The sequence below is a fragment of the Abramis brama genome, assembly GCF_963993115.1.
Source record: "Abramis brama genome assembly, chromosome: 1".
Classification (NCBI taxonomy): domain Eukaryota; kingdom Metazoa; phylum Chordata; class Actinopteri; order Cypriniformes; family Leuciscidae; genus Abramis; species Abramis brama.
Genome location: NC_139963.1, coordinates 7,800,955 through 7,828,405, shown reverse-complemented (window position 1 = coordinate 7,828,405; position 27,451 = coordinate 7,800,955). Strand labels below are relative to the sequence as shown.

The 27,451-nt window shown below is 40.3% G+C and overlaps 1 protein-coding gene across 1 annotated transcript in view; it reads right to left on the bottom strand.

Moving 5' to 3' along the window:
• LOC311080078 (NACHT, LRR and PYD domains-containing protein 3-like) overlaps nucleotides 1-27,451 on the bottom strand; it is a 42,702-nt gene that overhangs the window by 5,497 nt on the left and 9,754 nt on the right. Inside the window, exons 3-6 of the mRNA XM_084109843.1 lie at nucleotides 24,261-26,216; nucleotides 20,795-20,968; nucleotides 17,653-17,826; nucleotides 12,198-12,244 (exon numbers count right to left, since the gene is read on the bottom strand). Of these exons, the coding sequence (XP_083965969.1) occupies nucleotides 12,198-12,244; nucleotides 17,653-17,826; nucleotides 20,795-20,968; nucleotides 24,261-26,216 (2,351 nt within the window). The remainder of the gene's footprint in view (nucleotides 1-12,197; nucleotides 12,245-17,652; nucleotides 17,827-20,794; nucleotides 20,969-24,260; nucleotides 26,217-27,451) is intronic.

Here is a 27,451-nt window from a genome sequence, read left to right as displayed (position 1 = left end):
AACTTGCTTGTAATATCAAAGTCCACAGAGCAAAATTAATTTCTTTTGAACTGAACTGAAAAAAAGCGAGCTGGTATCGCCGGCGATACCGTCGACCCCAGGGGGTTAACTCCATAATGCATGCTTACACACACACACACACACACACACACACACACACACACAAAAGAAAAATGTGTTTTTTTTTTTCAATGTTATTGGGATTTGTCATAATGAATTTAAGAAGATCTGAGCATTCATTGAAGAGATATAGGCTTTCGGGGACACTTGGTCAAGGCCACATTTTGAAGTGAACCTATTACAACCATCCAAATGAAGAAGTTAAACTTTTTCTGATAATGATTGATCTAGAGAGTCCAGAGAATTGTACTGCACTGGTTTTGAACATTATGATATGAACATTATACGATCATAGATGGAAAAGACCATTTACAGCTAATACAGGCTATTTTATTCTTTTGCTAAAAAATTACAGGACAAGCGGTCAGTCTGTGGATACAACAAGAGCGCTCAAAGTGTTTTTTTCTCTTATTATCCAGTTCTCCTCTCAGTTTACTATTTGCCACAAGGTAAGGCTATTTTCGATTCTCTGCTTATTTTAAATTTTTACCTTCACACAAATCTGTATTTTAATAAGATTAATTAAAAGTCTTATACACTTTGGTGTGAATATCTTACCATATTTCCTACTTTAAATAACAGCCGCGTCTGAAAAGTATTGCAGTTTGAATTTTATTGCACTTAAAGGGACAATATGTAGCTTTTTAGGTATTTTATTATCTAAAATCAATATTTTTATTCATAAATATGCCCTCAATGGTGTACAAATACCTATGCCAATGATCAGACTAATCCTCGTAAACGAAGAATTTATTATCTTTATATACATGGGACGGGTAGGTCCACGGAGGCTTCCATGTAGTTCCGCCATCTTGAAAAACTATAATAGCAGAGAGGGACAAAAAGTACTAAGCCAACGCGTTTCGTTCAGAGCCAGCGTCACGTGACTGAAGTCAGCAGAAGCGGAGAAGCGGAGCAGAGAGAGGCGCTTGTCACTGCCGCGGCAAGTTTAAAAGGCTGCACTGCACGGTTATTTATACACCGTTCATTCATACATATGAGTCACAGGATAAGGAGTCCTCGTCGTCGAAAAAGTCCAAAATAGACCGTAAAAGGAAACGTGACCGGAGATTACAAAAACAAGGGTTAATGTCGGGATAGCTAATGCAGGAGAAAGCTTTCAAAAGAGATTCCTGCTTTCTTCTCGACAGGTAAGTCAATGTTACGGTCTTAACTACAAGCTTCTTTTTCATTGCTTGGTTGTGAACTTTATTATATAGACAGTAGAACATTTATAGTTATATCTATTTATCTATTCTATTCATAGTAAGTTAAACAGGCTCTTTGATGATTAGCAGCTAACGTTATTGAGTAAAGTAACGTTAGAGAATGCACGGATGATGATGATATCTAACAATGCACGTAACGTTACTTCATTCGTCTTCTCTCGTATTGATTATTGCAATGCTTTACTAGCAGGAGTCTCGAATTCAACCCTAAATAAATTGCAATATGTCCAAAATTCAGCTGCTAGAATCCTGACAGGAACCAGGACTCGAGAGCACATCACTCCTATTTTGGAATCCCTTCACTGGCTCCCTGTCAGGTTTCGAATAGATTTTAAAATACTCATGCTTGCTTATAAGGCCTTGCACGGCCTAGCACCTTAGTATCTTTCTGAACTTTTAACTGTTTATACTCCAAGGCGTGATCTCCGTTCCTCTGACTCTGGCCTTCTGACTGTTCCCTCAACTCGCTTGCGCTCTATGGGTGACCGGGCTTTTTCTTCCCTTGCTCCAAAACTCTGGAACTCTATTCCATATGAGATTAGGCATGCTGAATCTTTTAGTGTTTTTAAATCCTTGCTTAAAACTCATTTTTTTAGACTTGCTTTTATGTGATTTAGCAGTGTATTGGTTGATTGTATACTCTGTATGGTAGTTGCATGCTGTGTTTTTTTTTTGTTTTTTTTTTTAACATTTTACCCCCTCATTGTATCCTTGTCTGTGTAAAGCGCTTTGAGAAGTAACATTTAAAGGCGCTATATAAAATAAAGTTTATTATTATTATTAAAAATATATAACGAATAAAGGCGGCATTACTACTAACTACCATAGTTAATGTTTTTCACAGTCAGTAATTTATACTGTAACATTCTTTTTTTCGTTGATTCAAGTTTCAGTTTGTTTTAAATAAACCTGTTCACCCGAAGGAAAACTCGAAGTGCTATTATAAGACATCCTGTCATAGCTTTTTGGTACATAACGGCTACCGTAGATGCAACGCGCATTTGGAAAAGTGAGGCGCTGGAGAGCATTATTCGTTTGAATGCAAAATACAATTTCACCACTAGATGGGAGAAATTCCTACTTACAGTCCCTTTAAGTGTAGCGCTGTCCAACAGCTAGTTTCGATTTTTCCCATTTTCGGATTATTTGCTTTTGCTGTGCTAATTGCTGGGCCGAGACAGCAGTCCTCACTCAAGCGTTGAAAGCATTATATCTATGTAGTTTGTGCGCAGTCGCAGAAGCGTCAACAGAAGCGTTCAGCTCTCGCGTTCAGTCTCCTCGTGTGAAGACCGACTCGGGTAAAGACCATCGACTCCACCTGTGCGACTCCACTGAGCAAGGACACCAGTAAGGCACTTAATTATCTTCTTATCCCTTTCCCTTTCCACTTTTAATCTTATTTACCCTTACTCAACATTGTGCTTTCAATACATTTCTGTTGTCTCTCAACAACGCTCTTTCATCACGCACAGAAGGCAGCGCAATGCTGCTAATCTGCATCCCATTCTCTCATCACACACACATCTCTCTCTCTTTCTGTGGATGTCAGCAGTCAATAAAGCTGACTTTATTCCAGCCTTTGCATCTCAATTTACTCTTAATAATTTGGGCTTGACTTGGATTCGTCCAGAAGACTCAGCAACCCCCGCTGCTCTCTCTAACAACTTCTCTTTCTCTCACACCCCTCGCCAGTCTGGGAGGGGTGGGGGTACAGGTCTTCTCATTTCTAACAATTGGAAATACTCAACGCTCTCTTCTCTATGCAATAACAACTCATTTGAATATCATGTTATTACACTTACAACTCCCAGTAAGATCAATATCGTAGTCATATATCTCCACCCCAGGTCAACTGGGAAGCTTTGTAGAGGAGCTGGATGTGCTGCTGTCCTCTTTCCCTGAGGATGGCACCCCACTCGTAGTCTTTGGTGATGTCAACATGCATCTAGAGATGCAACAGACTCCTAGCCTCATTCGATCTCAAACAGCTCGTCAACACAGGTACTCACAAATCAGGCATCCAACTGGACCTTACACGCGCAACTGCATCACAGACAACATTTTGGTGAAACCTCTCCATGTTTCAGATCATTTCCTCATTACTTTCAATCTAAAACTCTCTACCTGTGAACCACCAACCCACCTACCAGTTACTTTCAGACGAAACCTGCGCTCACTTTCTCCCTCCCATCTTTCCTCTGACGTGTCATCTTCTCTTCCCTCACCCTCACAATTCGCATCCCTGGATGTGAATACCGCAACGGATACCCTATGCTCCATTTTAACATCTTCTCTAGACAATATCTGCCCTATCTCCTCCAGGCCTGCATGCGCTACTCCCTCTAACCTCTGGTTATCTGAGGTTCTTTGTGAACACCCGACCGAACTCAGGAAATCAAAAGACACATCTGACCGGAGTATGTATCAATCTCTCCTCGCTTCCTTTTCTTTTGATGTTCATGCCGCAAAATCTTCATATTTCCACAACAAGATCAACAGCTCCTCTAACACATGATCAATCTTCAAGACATTCAACTCTCTCCTCTGTCCACCTCCACCACCACCCAACTCCTTTTTAACTGCCGATGATTTTGCTAACTTCTTCACCAACAAAACAACAACTATCAGCAGTCAGTTCTCAGCTCCACACGTACAGGAACCCAGACCAACCTCTCCCACGGCCAATAACCTCTCCTCCTTCTCTCCACTAAACTGAGGAATAAGTATCTAAAATTCTCCTCTCCAGTCATCCTACCACCAGACCCCATCCCCTCACACCTTCTGCAAGCCATCTCTCCCACACTTCTTCTAGCACTCACACACATCATCAACTCATCCCTCCATACAGCAATCTCAGGTAACTCCACTGCTTAAAAAAACAACATTAAACACATCACTTGTAGAGAATTACTCTTCTCCATCTACACCACATGACTGGGACACATCATACAGGCACATGGTTTCTCTTACCATTGCTATGCTGATGACACACAGCTCCTCCTCTCATTTTAACCAGATGATCCCACAGTAGCTGCACGGATCTCAAGCTGTCTGGTGGAACATCACCTTCAGCTCAACCTGGCAAAGACTGAGCTTCTCTGCCTCCCTGCCAATCTGTCTCTACAGCTCGACTTCACTATCCAGCTACATTCATCAATCACCCCATCAAGGTCTGTCAGAAATCTTGGAGTAATATTTGATGACCAGCTGACTTTCACAGACCACATTTCAAAGACAGCTCAATCATAAAAAATAAAATAAAAAAACATTTTGCTGTAGCAAAAATATAGAATTATTTACCAGCAGCTCTCATACAAAGATGATTGTGGACTTGCGCATATTCGGAATAATTAGTAACATACAAAGTTACGTATGATTTTATACACAACTAAATAATAAAGAGTTATGACTTGAAATGTTTGCTGTATACCACAATCAAAAACAGCTTATACAAAAAAAGTGAATGAACATCTGGCATTGCACTCATACTGTGACTGTGGAACGCAGTATAACGTTTGTATAACATATTGGTTTACACAGCATATTGATGTGAAAACTAAACAATACAGAAAGCAGCTCTCATACAAAAAATACTAAATAGGTCACAATGAAATTGCCAATTTGCCATACGTTAGCTTTTAACAAAGAGGGTGCTGTTCGAATTTGGCGCTCAGCCATCATGCGTCTCTGTTATGTGTGCGTCTCTGTTATATGCGCATCTCTATGTGCACGCCACAGACTGTCCGCGCACTGCACGTCCGCTTTATAGGAACGCATTTTGCGTTCCGTCAATATTACGTTATTAGAAAAAAAAATTATTAGTTTGGTTTTTTTTTAAACGATTTTTGACTTTTGTGAATCGATTCAGAATCGTCCACGTCCGAATCGCGATGCATCTAAGAATCGATTTTTTCCCCCACCCCTACTGAGCATGCAACACAACTTCTCGTCCAGGCCCTGGTCATATCTAGGCTTGATTACCGCAATGCTCTTCTGGCTGGACTTCCATAATGTGCAACTAAACCTTTACAAATGATTCAGAATGCTGCAGCTCGTCTTGTCTTCAACGAGCCCAAAAGGGCCCCCGTCACTCCTCTGTTCATCTCTCTGCACTGGCTACCACTCGCTGCTCGCATCAAGTTCAAGGCATTGACGCTGGCTTACAGATCTACCACAGGCTCAGCTCCCTGCAACTTTCACTAACTCCTACGTGTCCACATCCCTACCAGAAGCCTACGATCGGTCAATGAGCGACGGCTCATGGTACCATCACAGAGAGCCAAAAAAATTACTTTCCAGAACATTCTCATTCACGGTTCCATGCTGGTGGAATGATCTCCCCACCCTCATCTGGAATGCATAATCCCTGACAACACTTTTTTTGTGTTCAACATGTATACATGATGAATACATTCATAAATGATGACAGAATTTTTATTTTTGGGTGAACTATCACCTAAAAGCCAGTATTAGTTAGTTTTCCTACATTGTTCATAGGCTTGCAGCCTCCATGTTACAGCTAATGCTATAAGATTTTATGATTGTTTTATCTTAAACATAAAATAACCTGATCCTGTTTGATCAAGGCATGATCAACTGTTCTTTTTTTTTTCAGCATACATTTTTCATCTTGCATCAAAATCCTGTCTATTCATTGCATACATAGAGATGGGTTCCGTTTCAATGTATCCGAGTGTACCTAAAACAAAAGGGTTTAATATACACGTTTGTGGCTCTCAATTTCTTTTTATTCATTAATCACTTGTAAACTTATGTTCAATGTTCTTTTTTATAAATATAGTATTTGTATTAAATCTATATTCATTGAGTCGACTCGAGAATTGAATCGGGAATCGAAAATCGAAATTGAATCTAAATGAAGTTTTATGTAACAAAGTTCGGGAGGAGCATGTTCAGGTAATCATCCAATCAGCACAAGAAGAAGCCAGTATAAATAAAGCCTTCCCTTACCTCCCGTCTCATGACAAATTTCTCAGCATCGGACTCCGCCTTCGTGCCGTCATGTCCGAGTTAGAGCTCTTCCCCTCCGACGATGATTCGTTCAGCACGGAGATGTCTCTGTCGCAAACCGCTGATCCAGCGGCCCTTTCCTCTCCAGCAGCTAACAACATCGAGCCTCCATCCTCTAACAGGGGTCGCCGGCCTTCTAGATCCTCTCCGCACACTCCGAGACGCCGAAAACTTCCCTCACCACCACCAGCGAGGAACTCATCTTCTTCCTCATCGTCCTCCTCTGCGCCTTCCCACCTTTCAGCGCCCCCAAACATCCCTCCCATAGGGAAGTGGACAGTTAAGGGGCTGAGACAAGCCTTAATTAATTCAGATGCAAATTTTTCCCGCAGGATGAAAAAAGCAGAGTTGTTTGATTTATATGTCACCTTACAATCTTCTCACCCTTCTGTTTCAGCTCCAAACTCATCGGCTAGGACGAGCAAGGCCCGCCGGGTCCCGATCGCTCGTCCCGCAGCGTCTACACCTTCCTCACCCGCAGCGCCGGGCCCCGCCCCCGCGCCACGTCGTCGCAGACCTTCCGCTAGCCTGGGCCGCGCCCCGGATCCAGTCGCGGAAGGGCGCCAAACCTTTCCGGGTCAACTCCTCTCCTCTGCCCCTCCCACCGTGGTACCTCATGCTCCAGATCTCAGCAATTCTACTTTGACACAAGATCCCCAAATGTTTTTCTTCCCTTCTACTTCTTTCAGTTTTCCTCCTTCCCAAGCGCCAGGTGCTCACCCTAACGTGAGGATGCCTCCGTTAGCTGGTCAATCGCCGGCGCATTTCCTTCCCCTTCCTCTTCCTCACTATGCTCTTCCCATTCCTCCTCCTTCTATCCCGGGGGCCGATCTCTGCGCGAGGATGCCTCCGCAATCGGCCACAGCCCCGACTTTTCCTCCCTTTAACCCACTCCAAGTGCGCTCTCCTTTCTCTCTCTTCTCAGCCACTCCTCAGCCAGCCCCTCCGAATGCAGTTGCCGCAGAACCTCCTCCAGTGACGAACAACATCAGAGCCCAAATCCTCGCAGGTGCAGACGTAGATTTGGGTTCTCTCCTGTCCTTGTTTCCCCCAGTCGAGTCCAATCGCCAAGTGGACTGTGGCGATATCTCAGTCACTCTAAAAAATAATTCGCGGGTTACATCACGCACATTATCACTGGCCGAATTCTGTATCGCTTTCAGCCGCTACACAGAAATTATATGCTCGACTTTCCCCCATAGACGGCGCGAGCTAAATGATTATCTTGCCATCATAGCGGAGCTCGCGTTGTCTTATGGGGGTAGTCATTTTTATACTTACCATAAATTGTTTTCCGCAAAATGCGCCGTCCGCGTTTCCCAGTGGAATCAGTGTCCCTATTGGGGAGCGTTGGACACTGATCTCCATAACCGAGTCTTCCTCGGGTGTAGAAACATTTCCTGCGCAATCTGCAGATCCACAAGCCATGTCACCACGGCATGCCCCCAAATCAATCCATCGATCCCTCCCTGCCCAGAGCAAAATGCCATAAAATCCACAAGTTACGTTCCGCGACCCGCAAGAGAAGATTGTTCGATCAGAGCACCATACACGGCACCCGACAGACAAGTTTGCAGAAACGTCAATGAAGGGAGATGCCCAAGACAACGTTGTCGTTTTCTCCACGTCTGTGATTACTGTGGCGGCGCACACGCCCGCGTGGTTTGCCCAGTCAAAAAATCTGTAAATAAAAATGCAAAAAACTATCTCTCGACTCCTGTGAATGTTTTCCGCCTGGCGAAGGAATTATCACACCACCCAGATGTCAACTTCACAAATTATTTGCTGACAGGTCTCAACCAAGGCTTTAAACCCGGCGTAGAAAGTCATCCCACACAAAACATTATCTGCGCTAATCTTCAGTCCTCCTTAGCGGAGCCTGAAGTAGTAGATAAACTAATTAAAAAAGAAATTGAATCCGGGTTTATGATAGGCCCTTTCGAGGCTCCCCCGTTCGACAAATTTCGCATCAGCCCTATAGGCGTGGCTACCAGGAAATTCTCGGGAAAAAAGCGGTTGATAATAGACCTTTCAGCCCCCCATAATTCTCCATATCCGAGCATCAATAGTCTCATCCCTCTCGAAGAATATTCTCTCAACTACCATGATATCGAGCAAGCCATAACCATGATTAAAATAGCCGGACGAGGCGCATGGCTTGCAAAAGTAGATATCTCCTCTGCTTTCAAAGTAATGCCAATTCACCCTGACTCGTGGCACTTGTTCGGTGTAAACTGGCGGAACAAGTATTATTTCGCCGTGCGCTTAACTTTCGGCTGCAAAAGCAGCCCGAAAATCTTTGACACTCTCTCTGAAGCTATATGTTGGATCCTTTCCAATAATTACGCAATTCCTCATCTTCTCCATCTGCTCGACGATTTCCTAATAATTTCACCATACAACGCCATCCCCGAGGCTCACCTCCTCACAGTGCAAAAAGTTTTCGCCGAACTAGGGATTCCGTTAGCCCAGGAGAAAACATCGGGTCCAACTACGTCCATCGAGTTCCTAGGCATCAATTTGGACTCAGTAAAATTCCAGGCCTCACTGCCTAAGGAAAAAATAGATCGTATCATCTTAATCGCATCCAATTTTACAGACAGCTCAGATTGTTCAAAACGCGAACTTCTCTCGCTGCTGGGCCACCTAAATTATGCTATACGCATTATTCCTCAGGGCCGCCCCTTTATCGCGCATCTTCTCGCCCTCACTTCATCCGTTCACGCGCTGGAAGATCGGATCTTCCTTTCTGACGAGTCCCAAAACGAGCTAAAACTATGGATGAATTTCCTTAACCAGTGGAACGGCTTAACTTTTTTTTACGACGACTTTATCTCTCTCCCCCTCGACATCAAATTGTTTACAGACGCAGCTCCCTCGACCGGCTTCGGCGGCTATTACCAAGGACGCTGGTTCGCGTCTCCCTGGCCCCCTCAGCTCCTAGACACACCCCAGTCCTCAGCCTCCTCGGCCCTTTTCGAGCTCTACCCGATCGTTGTCGCAGCTTCCCTATGGGGGAAAGAGTGGTCATCAAAAAGCATCCAAATCCATTGCGACAACGAAGCAACCGTTCATTGCATTAACAAAGGTCGTTCTCGCTCTCCTGCGTTAATGCCACTCCTCAGACGCCTTATCTGGATCTCCGCATGTGACCAGTTCTTAATAACTGCAAAACACGTTCCAGGGGCTCAAAACAAAATCGCTGACTCTCTCTCCCGTTTCTCTTTTCAGAAATTCAGGATGCTGGCACCAGAAGCAGACCCCACTCCAACCCCAGTACCTCCTTATTCTCAGCTGATCTTCCCATAAATCATCCGCTAAAATCCCTCCTGGACACGTCCATCGATTCCATCCTCCAAGCAGTTTCTCCCAGAACCCTGCAAACATATTACACCGCGTGGAAATCGTTCAAGTCATTCCACCTCTCTCACAACCTGCCGTTTCCCGAATTCTCTCTTCTAACAGTTACTTCGTTCATATCGCACCTTAATTCAGTTAAAGGTCTCCAAGCCGGATCCATCAAAAGCTATCTAAGCGGCATTCAATTCTTCCATAAATTAATCCACGGTAAACCTGCACCTGCAATTAATAACTCCCAAACGTCCCTTCTAATTAAGGGAATCCAAAGAACCCGCCCCACTCGCCCAGACACCAGACAACCAATCACAATTGATATACTCACCAGATGCATTTCATCACTCCGTCTAGGATACCACTCCACCAACACCGCCTATACATTAGAAGCTATGTTCATCCTGGCATTCTTCGGTTTCCTCCGCTGCTCCGAATTGACCATCACTTCCTTATTCGACCCAAACATTCATCCTACAATTTCAGATCTACAGATCGTAGATCATGAAACCATATCATTTTTCATCAAACAAAGTAAAACTGACAAAGCAAAAAAAAGGTCACTTCGTATATATTTTTAATTTACAAACTCCCATCCAACCGTACCATGCTCTTTTTAACTACCTGCAGTACAAACGTTCCACGTCCAAATCCCCACTCGACCCACTCTTCACTAACGACTCCAATCATCCAGCTACGAGATTTTGGTTCCAAAAGCACCTTAAAGCAGTCCTCATCAAAGCTGGCGTCACAGCAGATCATTTCTCTAGCCACTCATTCCGCATCGGAGCAGCTACCACAGCCGCACAAAAAGGTCTCTCCCATCAACAAATCCAGACCCTCGGTCGCTGGTCATCTGAAGCTTTCAAAACTTACATTAGATCCAGCCGCTTCCACATCAGAAACGCCCACCAAGCCCTAACTAATTAGATCATTCATTTCCATCACCTGCAACATCACATCCTTCGTCACCTTCCGCACCGATATCAGTTCAAACCCACTTTCCGAATCTATTTTGCTCGCCGTATTTACACTCGCTTCAATAATTATAACTTTTTTACAATCAATTGCAGGCTCCCCCGTTCGCACGCAGTGACGGCTCCCCGCTCGTGGGCCGGGCTCAGTCCCCCTTCCGAAGCGCCGGTCGAGCCCTCCTGTTCGAATTGCAGTGAGAGCCTGCCTGTCTTAGTCGTCGCCGGACGGCCGCGCTCGTGTCGCTAGGTGGGCTCCCCATTCGTCGGGCCGCGAGGGGTCTATTCCCGTGCCCCAGCCCCGTCGAAGCGCCGGTCGAACCCTCCCGACCGAGTCCAGCGGGCGCCCTCCGTTCAACCTAGCGAGGCTTACCCGTCCGATGCCGTGAGCATATAAGTTCCCGTCGGATGCTGCGAGAGCCCTCCTGGGTGAACGGTTAAACTCGTTCTCAAATTTACGCTCGCATAATTCTTGCGTCATCGAGCTGTCAGTTCAACTGCAGAACGGGCTCATCCGTCCGATGCCGTGAGCATCCAAGTTCCCGTCGGACGTCGCGAGAGCCTTCCCAGTCGAATAGGCAAGCTCGTTCCTTGGTAAATACATACCCTTCACATTTTGGGGGGATTAATTCTACGCTCGCTGTCCTGCGTTCATCTGGCTTTTTGGGGGGAGTACTCTGGGGTCGGGCCGAATTCCGAGCTCGGAGCCCTCCCCCCGGACAGCAAGCCAAATACGCATTATAATATTACATCAGATTTCATTAACATGTGAACTCGTGAAATGAAGTTTTATGTAACAAAGTTCGGGAGGAGCATGTTCAGGTAATCATCCAATCAGCACAAGAAGAAGCCAGTATAAATAAAGCCTTCCCTTACCTCCCGTCTCATGACAAATTTCTCAGCATCCCGCCACCACCCCATCACCTCACATTCAGATGGGCCTGCTCATAGATACCTATGATCTATACATTCATAGGGGGGAGTACTCTGGGGTCGGGCCGAATTCCGAGCTCGGAGCCCTCCCCCCGGACAGCAAGCCAAATACGCATTATAATATTACATCAGATTTCATTAACATGTGAACTCGTGAAATGAAATCGAATCTAATTAGAACATCTGAATCGATACTCAGCTGGAAAAATAATCGTTCTGAAAGTGATCCCAACGATATCGTTTCTCTATATCGTTATCGTTCTCTGTGGTGTGAACTCTGCTATTCTTTAATACTGAGAACGATTTTTAGAACTACAGTATATCTATATCGTTATCTTTATAGTTATCGTCGTTGGTGTGAATGGGCCTTAAGTCAGAAAAGTCTGAAGGTCTAGTCTGAGTTTGGTGGATGTAGCTTGAACTCTAGGAGCAGCATTTAGAAATTGAGTCTAAGAATAATAATAATAATAATAATCTTAAATAGTAGATCAGTAAGTTGGCTTTTTCAAGGTAATTTAATAACAAAACAGCAAACACTAAAATTGTGTGTTTAATGACTTACATTTGTGCAGTCCTGATGAAATCCTGATCTCCCCTCCGTAATCGACGCTAGAAAACACACACACACAAACACACACACACGTTTGTTTCACTATATAGTTGTGTAAATTGTCCTCACTAGTCAGATGTTGTTTTTTCATTATATTAGTGAGGACATTTGGCCCTCAAAAGTATACAGCAGCTAAACAAGTACACACATACACACACTCTCTCTATCTCACACACACACAAATGTTTTTTATACTATACAAACTGTATATTCTCTCCCCTTACACTAAACCTACTCATCACAGAAAAAAGTTCTGCATTTTTATGTTTTCAAATAAGCATCATTTAGTTTTTTTTATTAAATCATCCAGTTTGTAGTAGGCCTACATATAAGACAGCTTTATTAATGAATGCTTGTTGTGGGACTTGCATAGATGGATTTAGATATACAATTTATTTTCTATGAACCCTGTTTATGTGTGTTATTTCTGAATCCCCTACAACTGTAATTGATCAACACAAATCTCACGAAAGGAAAAGTTCAGAGAGACATTACATCATTTGACGTGAAGGACTTTCCAGGGATGATGAACAGAATGACGAAAGAAAAGACTAATATACCAAGAGTGAAATTTAAGTACATTTCATCTGTGGAGGAAGACCGTGAGAAACCTTCATCATGAAGATGATAACAGCCGATTACTTGCTTTTCCTCCGTGGATTATTAATGGACTTCTCTGGCAGATTATTTCACACAGAGGAGATCTGGGTGAACAATGACTGTTGCACATGGTTCCTGAGACTATTGCTCACATATAAAAGACTGACAAAAAACTGTCATTATTCTGTACATTATACAATTTGCCTCTGGGTTATTTGGTGCATTATATTGTAAATACAGGTGGATGGAGTTCTATTACTGTTTCTCACTTTGTGTGTGTTTATTTTTGTATATACTCACATCTTTAACTTGAATCAACACTGAATTTTTGGCTTGTTTAGTTGGGGACATTTAATTTAATATTCAACAATATTATTGATCTGCCTGCATTGACACCATTATATGAGAACTGAACTGAGCTGGACGATGACATCACGGTTTTCTCCAGAGCAGCTATATATATATATATATATATATATATATACATATATATATATATATATATATACATATATATATATATATATACATATATATATATATATATATACACACACACTCAACTAAAGGATTATTAGGAACACCATACTAATACTGTGTTTGACCCCCTTTCGCCTTCAGAACTGCCTTAATTATACGTGGCATTGATTCAACAAGGTGCTGAAAGCATTCTTTAGAAATGTTGGCCCATATTGATAGGATAGCATCTTGCAGTTGATGGAGATTTGTGGGATGCACATCCAGGGCACGAAGCTCCCGTTCCACCACATCCCAAAGATGCTCTATTGGGTTGAGATCTGGTGACTGTGGGGGCCATTTTAGAACAGTGAACTCATTGTCATGTTCAAGAAACCAATTTGAAATGATTCGAGCTTTGTGACATGGTGCATTATCCTGCTGGAAGTAGCCATCAGAGGATGGGTACATGGTGGTCACAAAGGGATGGACATGGTCAGAAACAATGCTCAGGTAGGCCATGGCATTTAAACGATGCCCAATTGGCACTAAGGGGCCTAAAGTGTGCCAAGAAAACATCCCCCACACCATTACACCACCACCACCAGCCTGCACAGTGGTAACAAGGCATGATGGATCCATGTTCTCATTCTGTTTACGCCAAATTCTGACTCTACCATCTGAATGTCTCAACAGAAATTGAGACTCATCAGACCAGGCAACATTTTTCCAGTCTTCAACTGTCCAATTTTGGTGAGCTCGTGCAAATTGTAGCCTCTTTTTCCTATTTGTAGTGGAGATGAGTGGTACCCGGTGGGGTCTTCTGCTGTTGTAGCCCATCCGCCTCAAGGTTGTGCGTGTTGTGTAATATATATATATATATATATATTAAGGAACTAAATAAATAACTTTTTCACAACAAAAATGAAACATCACTGAACTTACTTAAAGCTGCATTCCTTCACTTTTTTGGGTAAAAAATTATCCAAAATATTTTTTTGTGCAAGTACATAACCAGCCAGTGTTTAAAACTATCTGCTTGCCTTAGCTCGATTCAAAACAGTAAGCTTGTAATAATGTTTTTAATTCCAGTAGTACTAGTGGATTTCCTCTGGAAATTCAAGCATGTCTTTGCGTCATTACGTCACATCTGTACAAATAAAGAAGAGTCTCGGCTAGTAGGCTGTGAGTGTGAGGATGTTGGAGGTGGAGATTTACAGTATAGCCTTTTCTCACAGCACTTGATATAAACTTATTAATTTGATGGCGGATCCAGAAAGGTTCAAAAGGCAATCACCAGTGACAACTGGAGATTCACCCGTTGTAAAATGCAAAAGACTTCGGACTTAATTTGGAATGATAAGAGGATAAAAGACTTCCGACTTCGTACTGGCTACAGAAAAAAAGAGACTGCAAGCCGCTTGGGCCCATGCGAAAACAAGGATAAATATTGGAAGGGCATTAAATGTAGTCACGCAACACAGATGTTGTTAACATTAACAATTTGAGAACGAAGTATAATTTGCACAGTTTGACGTGATATGATAAGCGATCGTTGGATTTAATCAGCGCGATTTACTGCAGTGCTTTTTTCCCCTTAGCTGTTCAGAACAAAAGTGGATGTTACTTACTTGTGCAGATGAAAATTCTTATGTTGGTCATACTTCCAATAAGTAGAATCTGTGATTCGTAAAGTTGATAATTCCGCGAATAACTGCAATTGCAGATTTCGAACAGAGATGGAGACAAAGAGGAAAAACTATGGACTGCAGCTTTAAGCTGGACTATGACATTATTTTCTTCTAGATTTGCTGTACAGCAAAAACAAACTGTGTTGCATTATTTTCATGTTATTACTGTAAAGCTGCTTTTAAACAATATGTATTGTAAAAAGCACTCTATAAATAAAGTTGACTTGACTGTTCATGTGTTTATGTTTAGGATTGTTGTTGATCTTTAATATTATAGTTATGAACAATATGACTGTCACAGTTATGTTCAGTTAGTTTGTTTTCATCAGTCACATGTGTTCCTTTGTTTAATTTTTTCCTGCCAGTCATCACTTGTCATGGACACTCATCTAATCATCACACCTGTTCGTAATCATTTCATTATCTCTGTGTATTTAATTCCTCTGTTTTCAGTCTTTGGTTGTCGGTTGATGTTTGCGTGTTGTGTGTGTTTACCACATTTTACACATGCACTAGTAAACCTTCTGTCTGTTCCTGTGTTTGTTGTAATATTAACATCACTTCTTATCGGATCCTGTCTACCTTCGTCTTCATCGTCTTGTGACAAAGACATCTTTTGAAATGCACTGCTGTTTTAGCAGAGTCTATACATTCTTTTCAAGAATGAAGGGCAAACCATAGCCCATTGTCGGCTGTATATAAATAAAAATATAAATACAAATAGGATACTCTATAGTATCTATGCCAGGGCTAGTAGCCTTTATCTGAGCTATAAAAAAAAAAAACCTTCAGAGAAAAATTCAGTCAATACAACGCAAATGACAAGGGAAATGTATTGTATTTGGGGTAAACTTTTGTCATTATGGGGTATGATTTTCAATTTGAACAGCTACAATAATTTTGACAGACATATTTGAACACCTAAACTTTTTCGTTATTTAATTAGTATTTTTGGTTTGCTATCATATTTCATGAAGACATTGATCTGGCAGTGATCGGAAAAGGTCAGAGCTTTGATGGTAAATGCACTCTCCCAGGTTGTAGATTTTTACAGTACGATAACCATCTCAGAAATTATTAGGGTTTACAGTATTAATCAATTATTAAATAAATAAATAAACAGTATTATTAAATTATGGTTGTTATTATTATTATCATCAGATAAAATGACGGTTAAATGAATGAAAACAGGTTTTTTTTGGTTGAACAAATGTTTTTATTATGACAAACTCAAAAATTATATTTACTCGAAATTTAGATTTACTAAATTAAATCATGGACAAAAAATATTCCTTAAATAATATTTAAATAAATTGTCATATTATTGTTGTTGTTATTATTCTGAAAAGTGCTTTCTATTGTAGGTCTACAATAATATTATATTTCTTTCATAATTTGTCCTATTTAACCGAACTTTTATTTTGATGGGTTGTAGTGAAGACTTGTTCCAGAGTGTATTTGACAAATGGTTTTTCTCAAATAAAATGATGAAAAGGCTCATTAGGCGTTCTTTTAGAGCAGCTCTGGAAATGTCCATGTATTCATGTCCTCGTATTGTTTGAGAAAACACCTTGAGCTTGAGTATACAACGTTAGACGAAGCGGCGCAGCTCATTCCCACAGAGACACGCAGATCAAGCGAGTATATAGCAGTCTTTTTGTGCTTTAATATTCACAGACCATGTCGCGATTTGATTTAGTGCACAGCTCTACTTTCGATTTAGTTATCCATCCATCAGTTTGCGTCTTTTACTTGACATCTGCGTTTTAAGGTCCTTGCACACCGAGTCCGAAATTCGCGTCCGAAATTTTCGCATGTTAAAAAATAAATACGACCTCACATCTTGATTTTCTGCGTTTTTCGCAGCCGTATCAAGCATTTTCAATGGTGTTTTGACAATTCATAGCCACCAAATGACGAATAGTGTGCAAGTAGGCTACTGTAAATTCAATTTGCATGACTGGATTCCGGGATTCCCTCTGCATCTAAATATAAACGGGATATACTTTTTTCCACGCAAAGGGATGGTGTTCTAAGTGTTTCCTCCTTTTTCAGCCACTTTGCATCCACATTTTTTGCAAATTGTATCTATCCTTGAAGACAACCGCGCGCAGTCGTTTACTGCACATCTAAATATTGCCCATGCTGACAATGGTTCGTTTTCGACTGTGTTGACTTGCATCACTTCACTTTTTTCTTTTGCACATTTGTTCTCCTGCTCTTGCAGTAGTTTCCGGAGCACGATTTCCCTCCCTTGTATTATTATTTATTTTAGTTATTTTTTTTACTCAGTAACGGATATGATTTAAAATGTAGCGAAGTACAATACTTCAATCAAAACATACTTAAGTAAAAGTAAAATTACAGATTTTAAAAACTACTTAAAAAAGTAGAAGTACACAAAAAAACTACTCAATTACGTAACGCGAGTAAATGTAATTCGTTACTTTCCACCTCTGCCAAAGACCCCAGAGTTGTAAGTTAACTGTCCACAGGAATATATTATAATTCTACCATTTAGAATGTAAAAACCAAAGTTTTGTCTGTTGACGCCAGTATCCTGGTTAATAAAGAAGTGTCTCTTGACAACCTCAAAAACTATTAAAAACTCTCAGTCTCACATGCACACCAGACGGGATGATTCTTACTGGTCCACTTACTTGAGTTTGTCCAGTGTGCAGTCTGAATGGTTCATTGTATCAGAGAGCAGCTTCAGTCCTGATTCTCCTGGGTGATTGTAGCTCAGATCCAGCTCTCTCAGGTGTGAAGGGTTTGAACTCAGAGCTGAAGCCAGAGCAGCACAACCTTCTTTTGTCACCATACAGCCAGATAATCTGCAACAACAATAAGTGTTCATGTCAGAGTGCTTCATTTTTAGAGAATATACACTACATTAAATACAGGGCTCTTCCACTGGCAGATTGCTGGCTAAATTCGACCCATCAACCATCCTTACAAGGACCTTTGATTGATTGCAATTAGGGACGTCGTGATTTCCTAATTTCACAATTGACAGTGATTAAAATGGTCACATTATTAAACCGACTCATTACGTAAATACTCTACGTAAGGCAGGGTGCGTGCAAAGCATGAACTTTTAGTGCATGTGAAACTCTCAAAATGAAAACATGGTGGAACTATGCAGTCTCCTGAACTTGTATTCACAGATGCAGCAAAATAATTAAGCTACTGGGAGCATTTTAGCAATCTAAAAATGATTCAGGAGTAGTTGATGACAGGTTTATAATATGCAAAACATTCAGATGAAACATGTCAGCAAAAGCGGCGAACACATATAATATGCTACAGAAGAGGGATCATCACCATCCACACCCAGATGAAAGTAATAATTTTACAAACATAATTAATAGCCTGTTACTTACTCCTATCCAATAATCGCAATAAGCTATGCACTTTCTTATTTTGATAAGAACAAGGTCTCAACTTTCAAATTAAAACAATACATACCATTTTGACACTCTTTAAAGCATGTGACAGATCGCTATAGCCACATACACGTATCTGTTTAAGCAGAAACATGGAGCGCACCTGAACTGATGATCTCTGTATCTGTGCACCAATGCATCTAAACTGATAGATGTACTACTAGTTTTTCATGAATGCTACCTCTGAAAATCCTCCCGTCTGCCACCGGAGGTCTCCCTCATCTGAGTATTAGCACTTGGGCTACAAATCTCAGAACTCAAATACCTGGACTAATTGCACAAACATCTGTTCTCCATTTTATGGACTATTTAAGGATAAAATGGAGAACAAATCTCCCTGTGAATCTCCCTTGGCAGTGGCAGCACTAGGATGGACACCCTCTAGAAACTGGTCACATTCATAGTACCACCACAGGCATCACTCTACAAGCTGGAATTCTACACACAGAGCAAACATGCTTCTACCTCATCCGTTCCCCTCACAATCCAGTCATCCTTTGTCTACCATGTCTTCAGAGACACAATCACATACATCAATAACTGTCATGGTAATGAAGGTGGACTGGTTCTTAGGTAGATTTGGTCATTACCATGTTGTGTCGGTAAGGACACAGAGACAGGAACCCCATTTAAATTACTTTAATGTTCATCAAGTTCACTGGTTACATTGGTAAGGATGGTCAATTTTGTGTGTGTCTATGTGTGTGGTCTACACAAAGGAAAGAAGAAATTAATTACATAAATTAAGTGAGTCTAGAATAAACATGATAACATTACTGCATGTAAATTACCAGATGTAAAGCTGTACTCAGCACTGTAATACAATATACAAATAATGTGGATCCTTAAACTAGTTAGCTTTAGCTAGGAATTAGGAAAAACAACACACAAACCATCCATCTATGATAGAGCAAAAACTAAACAAAAAAGTTCTGTGCATGGTCACCCGACCAGTGCTGCGATTTGATTAGCTGTCTGGTCGAGTGATTGGAGCATGATCACTACATTGGCTTGTCCTGTATATTTGTCGGATGTATAATACTGATGTCCAGCAGATGGCACTGCTGATCTCCTCTTCTACAGTCATACTTGAACACAGCGAAATCTTCTAGACAACCCCCGCAGGTCTTCTACAGCCACAACCCATTCCTCAACAACCTTGGTCACACATTGCTATTGATTTTGTCACTGATCTCCTGGCCTCTCAGGGAAACACCAAAACACTACAGTCATTAATTTTTTTTTTCTAAGGCATGTCGATTAACATCTCTACCTAAACTCCCAACAGCTTTTGAAACAGTAGAACATTTCATCCACTACATGTTTCGCTATCATGTACTACCTGAAGATTGTCTCAGACCGGGGTTCCCAGTTCACATCTCGGGTCTGAACGGCCTTCCACCAATTCAATTTAAATACAAGCCTCACCTCAGGATATCAATCACAATCAAATGGTCAAAGCGAAAGCCTAAACCCAGAACTCACAAGGTTTCTTAGATTGTACTGTCAGTAGAATCAGTCGGACTTGAGCAGCTTCTTACGCTGGGCTGAATATGCTCAAAATTCCCTTCAGAAACACTCCACTGGCATTACCCCTTTCCAATGTGTCCTGGGATTTCAACCACCTGTATTTCCCTGGTCAAGGAAACCCTCTGAGATACTGGCCATTAATGACTGGCTCTGACGAAGCAAAACAGTGTGGAATCAAACACACGTCCAGCTTCAATGTGCAGCATATAGATAGAAGAAACAAGCTTATCATCACCGTCGTTCCAACCCCAATTATGCACCAGGACAGTGGGTCTGGCTTTTTTACTCCGGATCTTTATGTACGCCTGCCCTGCAAGAAGCTTAGCTCAGCTCCAGGTATGTGGGTCCTTTCAAAATCTTAAGACAAATAACTCCCACATCAACTCCCACAAAACTTGATTTCTCACTTGTCTGCTTTTTTGGGTGAGTCGGAGTGAACGGCAGCACTAACTGAGTCTCATGAATGCAGTCACACTTTTGTTAAGTAACAAATACAATTTTGGTTTGTTTTTCACCAAATACTGTCATACACCCCCCAGAACACTTGGAATATATGACACATATGGTATGGGACCATTCTGTGATACGTTTGCCTTTTTTTAGCTTGATGCTGGTCGCAATTCACTCCCATTATGTGGATGGGTTTAAATTCTCCTTCTATAGTCCAAAAAAAGAAGGGCATACTGAATTAGAACAACAGCAGGGTGAGTAAATGATGACTTAATTTTTGGGTGAACTATCCTTTTAGTTGCATAGAATATTAGTCAGTTGCATAGAATATTATATATATATATATATATACATATATATATACCCCCTTAAATACCTCAATTTGTTGAGTTGACAGTTTGGACTCTTAAGTCCAATAGAGAGCAGCTTCACTCCTGAGTCCTGCAGGTCATTGTTACTCAGGTCCAGCTCTCTCAGGGAGGAGTTTGATGATTGTAGAACTGAAGCCACAACTTCACAGTGCTGAACACTGAGATTACAGTCTTTTAATCTGAAATAAAGAGAGGACACTGATAAAAAGGCATGCTGGTGTTCCCACCAGATCACATGACTTCCTTGGTTAACCAACTTCAGCATAAAATATGACACTGATTGACATTCTGGTCATTTTTTAAGGAAGATTCACCAATTTAAATCGACATGACTTCATATTTCATGAAGATTATGTGTATAATGTTTTATTTCTTTGTTTATACTTGTGGTTTTCAACCTCTCTTGCAGGGACACCCTGACTGGCCATGTTTCTGTTTTAACCTTGAAATGGCACACCTGATTCAATTAATGAGTAGTTTTTAGAGTAGGAAGAGTAGGAATTAGTCAATTAATCAATTAGTCAACTACTCATTAAGCCTTTAATTAACTGAATCAGGTGTGCCATTTCAGGGTTAAAACAGAAACATGGCCTGTCAGGGGGTCCCTGCAGGAGAGGTTTAAAACCACTGGTTTATACAATCCTTTATAGTGAAAAAAAGTCTTGTCAGCTGAATAGTAGTAGTAATATATATATATATATATATATATATATATATATATATATATATATATATATATATTTTGTCTGACTTTTTGCCTTATTTATTGATAGTACTGTGACTCAAAGATGGGAGAGAAAGGAACAGGATCAGGAAGGGACCTTGAATCAGCCCGAATCTCTGTTATGTATTTTTCAATTTTATTTTTATTCCAATTTTCACAATACACATTGTTTCAATGCTGCAATTAATCTCTGATTATAGTGGTTCTAAACCTTGCTTTTAACCCTGGGTAAAGAAACTTTTCACATTTGTAAGTTAGAAGTGGGACTTACTTACTTAGCACTTACGTAGCACTACTTCTTACACAGAGAAATGAAACCCTGGTCTGGAGCAGGATTAGAGTCGCTTTTATGCTGTTAATCCCACTTTGCGGTGCCAAACTTGCACAGAGTTTGGCTCAAGCCATCCAAGCCACACAACGTTTTCAGTGCTCGTCACGGTTACATTACCATAGCATTAAGGCCCGGACTAGTATGCTCAGAGACAGTTTCTGGTCAATCCTGTTCCTGGAGTATCCACAGTACTGCATAGGGATGTCCCGATACCACTTTTTCACTTCCGATATGATACCGATGCCGCAGCTTTGGCTATTTGCCGATACCGATATCAATCCGATATTTTTATTTTATTCTTGAACTAATACTACTAATAATAAAATATATAGAAGGACTTTGCTCAATTAGCCACATAAAAACATCTCACTCAAATGGAGAACAAATACTTCTCCTGTATATAGTCCACAACAACAGTTGATAATGAAAGACTGACACCCTTTATACAAAAGGCCTTGCGATATGTTTGGTAATTGTACCTGAATGAATTTAAAATTAATTTGCTATATTTCAGATCAATATATTTGTTTCCTTAAAATTTTTATTAACTTGAACTTTATTCTCATCTGAATTATAAATAATTTATTTCTGTATAAAATAATACTACTTTTAAAAACACATTTGATTTTCTTTTTTATTCAATGTAGAAAGTGTAACTTAAAAATAAACAGATTAGTGCTCTGTTTTAGGACAAGAAATGAAAACCAATGCAATATGATGAATGTCCAAAAGATGAGATAATTTTTGCTTTTAAACAGTGTGTGTGTGTGTGTGTGTGTGGTTTTGGTTGGGTGACAGTTACAGTTTGACAAGAGTTTACAGTTTGACAAAAGCACATTGTGTTTAACACAAATATAAGCTAAACACTTTTTGCAGTTTGAATGATGTCCTGTATGAAAATGACGGAGTATGTATTTATGTTTCCACTGTTCGATCGCGCCCGTGCCTCTCTCTCTCTGACACACACACACACACACACATTCCAGCATTGCAATCTTGACATCGCAGCCTGTTCATTTTGCTGCATTCACACCAAACGCGAATAGAGCGTCAAATTCGCGTCTATCGCGTCTAGTTCGATGCTTGAACAGTCTGACTCCATTCGCGCGTCCAAAGCGAATAGGACGCGCCACGCGCGTATAATGATAAAGCGAGCGTTTGAAGCGATACAGACGCGCATTCCCGCATATGTCAATGCGCGTATCTAACAGTATTACATTAATTAATATGCACGCGAGTTTTATTTATTTTCATACCGTGTATTCTCCGTGTAAATCCATGCACCGAACGAACGTTCAGTACGAATACATGTACCGCTCCACCCGTTAAATTTTTTTCTCCCCTCCCATATCCGATCTAGCGTTTTGGGCTAGTATCGGCACGATACCGATGCCGTGGATCGGATCGGGACATCCCTAGTACTGCACATTTTCAAATTCAAGCTAGTTAGTAAAGACTCCAAGACCTCTAATATGTGTGTTAGATAAGAGAGACATTAAACATGTACAGTGCTGGGATACTCCAGGAACAGGGTTGGGAACGAATGACCTAAATCAAGGTATTTCTTATTTTAATTCATCCTCACCACAACTAGATATATGAGGTAGCCTAATTAAACACACTAACTAAAGTGTGATTTCTAGACCAGGAAAAGGAATATATTTTTCTAAAAATGCTTAATCTTTATCCAGTAAATTATGAACAATGGAAAAGTAAAAAATGTATTGGTCTTGATAAGACTGAAAAACATTCAGCTTTTAAAACTTCAGAAATGTAATTATTAGGGCTGGGACAATATATCGATGCATCGTGAATCGAGAAATGATTCTGGATCGATTCCAATTTTTCCGAATGCATCGCGATTCTCTCTCGAATCGATTCGGACAGCATATGGCACTGCATGCTTTTGAAACAGCGTGCTTGTGAACCTTCTATAAAATAATCGAAAATAATAATTCGAAAAGGTTGAAGCAAATTACAAGCGTGTTTGCAGTGGGCTGTTTACATTAATCTCTAAAAGCATTCTGAGGTGCAAGTAGATTCTCAGACTCAGCTGAATGCACAAGCGTTCTTCTTCGTGAGCATTTGAGCGTCCGGTTAAAAATTAGCCTAGAGCGCCATCTCCTGTTAAAAACTAAGCTCAGAATCAATTCGCGATACATTAGGAAGAAAATAGAATCGATCCAAGAGTCGCAATGCATCGATATATTGTCCCAGCCCTAGTAATTACTTGGATTTCAATTATAATTACAAATTAAAATAAATATATATTTTTTTTTTTAAATCTGTAGACACTTCAAATTTATGTAAATAAAAAAGCCATTAGAGCACATTTAGCTAAACTATTAGCCTACATGAGAGGTATTATGTTCATATTCCAAATCAGTTGATATTATGTTCATATTTTCACACTCACAGAGCTTTTCTGCAGTTCCTCAGAGCAGGTAACAGTCTCCTTCGACCCTCTTGTGATGATATGATCTTGTACTTTTTAAGGTCAAACTCATCCATCACCTCTTCTGACATCAAGATCAAGTTTGCCAAAGTTGAACATTGTGCAAGAGAAAGGATTTTGTTATTTGTATCAGAATGTAAAAATGCCTGCATTTCGTCAACAAGAGAACTATCCTTCATCTCAATCAAGCAGTGACACAGATTCATCCATCTTTCAGGGCTGACATTGTCTTTTGGACTTTTTGTGTTTTTTTGTTTTTTAAGGTTTTGGATTATTTTCTTGATGCTTTCTGGGTTGTTCTCTATGTAAATCAGCAGATCCTGTAAGAGTCTCTGATTGGACTCCAGCGAGATGCCATGAAGGAATCGAAGGAAAAGATCCAGGTGTCCATTTTTACTACTCAAAGCTTTATTCATTGCTCCATTCAGAAACACATCCAGAGAAACAATCTCACACTGAGTTCTGGACTTTCCTGTGAGGAACATTTTCAGAACTTCACTGTTCTTGTGTAAATAACAGAAAAACACATACAGTGCTGCAAAAAACTCCTGAAAGCTCAGATGTACAAAGCTGTAAACCTTCCTGTGATAAATCACAGATTCCTCCCTAAAGATCTCAGTGCAAATCCCAGAATACACTGAGGCGTCAGTGACATCTATGCCGCTCTCAATCAGGTCCTCCTCATAGAACATCACATTGCCCTTCATCAGCTGATTGAAAGCCAGTTCAGCAAGTTTCACAATCACTTCTCTGTTGGACTGTAGGCGTTTCTCTGGATCTCTCTCCTCATATTTCTGGTTCCTCATACTAGTTTGAATGAGGAGGAAGTGTATGTACATTTCAGTCAGAGTTTGAGGGATTTCTGCAGTGAGAACTTGTTTCAGGATGTTTTTAAACACAGTGGCTGAGATCCAGCAGAAGACCGGTATGTGACACATGATGTGGAGGCTTTTTGCTCTTCTGATGTGTGAGATGATTCTGCTGGCTTGATGCTCATCACTGATTCTCTTCCTGAAATATTCCTCCTTCTGAGGGTCATTGAATCCCTGAATTTCTGTCACACGGTTGATGTATTTGGAGGGGATCTGATTGGCTGCTGCTGGTCTGGTGGTGATCCAGATGAGAGCAGAGGGAAGCAGATCTCCTTTCATGAGGTTTGACATCAACACACCCACTGATGAAGACTCAGTCACATCAGAAACTTTCTCACTGTCTGAAAACATCAGTGTAATTCTGCTTTCATCCAGACCATCAAAGATGAACACAACTGTACATTCATCATAAATCTTTGAGTCCAGATCTAGAAGTTCAGGATGAAAGTCCAGCAGAAGTCTGTGAAGACTGTACTGATGATCTCGAATCAAGTTCAGCTCTCTAAATGGAAGCACAAACATGAAATCTACATCCTGATTGGCTTTTCCCTCGGCCCAGTCCAGAATGAACTTCTGCACAGAGACGGTTTTTCCAATTCCAGCGATGCCTTTAGTAAGAACAGTCTTGATTTTGTCTTTCTTCTCGCTTCTCTTCTCCTCATATTCTAGTTCAGGTGAAGGATCAAAGATGTCATTGCAGTTGATTGGAGTGTCTTGGAGTGTCTTGTAACTTTTCTCCATCTGTATCACCTCATGTTCTTCATTCACCCCTTCACTCTCTCCCTCTATGATGTACAGCTGTGTGTAAATCCTGTTCAGAAGGGTCTGATTATCCTGTAGTTTGATTCCCTCATAAAAGTTCTCATACTTGTTCTTCATGCTGGTTTTGTGCTGGTCTTTGACTCTCTGCAGATCATCATGCACTGGCTGGTGAGAGTCGAGCTGCAGGGCTGCTTCTGTTTCATGATGACTGATGTGTTTCTGACAGGAGGAGGATGTGCTGGTCTGACAGGACACATCTGTGATCTGGTCAGCTCTCCCACCACTAAAAACACATTAAGATGAACAGAGACACAAAAACCTTTGTTAAAATAAAGAAAATATTTAAATATGTCTAATATGAAAATCATACCACATGTAGAAACTGTCTTCCTAATATATTACATGGAGATCCTCAAGGTTCTGTTCCTGCACAGATTTTGTTTACCCATGTTTCCAACAAACTGTTAATTAATTATGCACATCAGGCATTTGGGGGCAGATAATGACCTGCATATTAGAAGTAATAAGACATCAATATTTCAGTAGTCAACATGTTCGAAAAAAAAAAAAGAGAAAGGCGGCTACAATTCTTGACATAAAGTTTTACCAGAAACCATTATTTTAAACTATCACAGAAAAACTGACATGACGAAAAAGCAGTGTTCATGTGAAATGATATCATATAATTGATTTACTTGTATATGGCGACAGATGATACTTAAATCAACAGTTATTCTGAAGAATATGTTAAGTTTGCTGTTGAAGCTAAAGGCAAAATAATTAACATGATAATCAACAGCTGGCTTACTTTTCCATTTGTTGACATGACATGGTTTGATTCAGATGGTAAATATCGTATTAAGTTGGGTGTCCAACTTAGAGATAATCACCATATTTATAATGAAACTATAATATTAAAAAAATATATATATTAATCATATAATAAAATATTACAATTATTGTTACTACTGTAAAGCCAATATAATTTTTTATGGGATCTCCTTCAACGCTTTCAGAGTTTTTAAATATTTTTTTCTGTTTTTATAATGAAGAGTTTAATTTTAATGACAGTATATTATTAAACAAAAATGCATTTCCTTTATTTATTAAAATAAACAGAACTAAAGTGATTGTTTTGAACAAGTACTAACTTAGATATTATGCAAAACACATTACTTTACTCTTAAAGTATGTATCAATACTGGGGGCCTTTTGCCCCATCCTGGTGAGTCTTTTAAATCCTATAAATGTATGAGGCGGCAATAAGGGTTTTTTTTTTTTTTTTTTTTTTTTTACCCAGACTCTGGATAGTTGGGGGTAAAAGGCTTGAAGGTTATTGCCATCTCATACATATATACGATTTTTTTACCAAAAAAAAAAAAAACACTTTAATGATTTATTTTCCCACAAAATGTATTAATCCATCAATATTCAATAAAAACATGTATTTATTATGCAATATTATACTATGCATAAAGAGCAAATGGCTCTGAATAGAGAGCGAGATTCCAGAGGCAG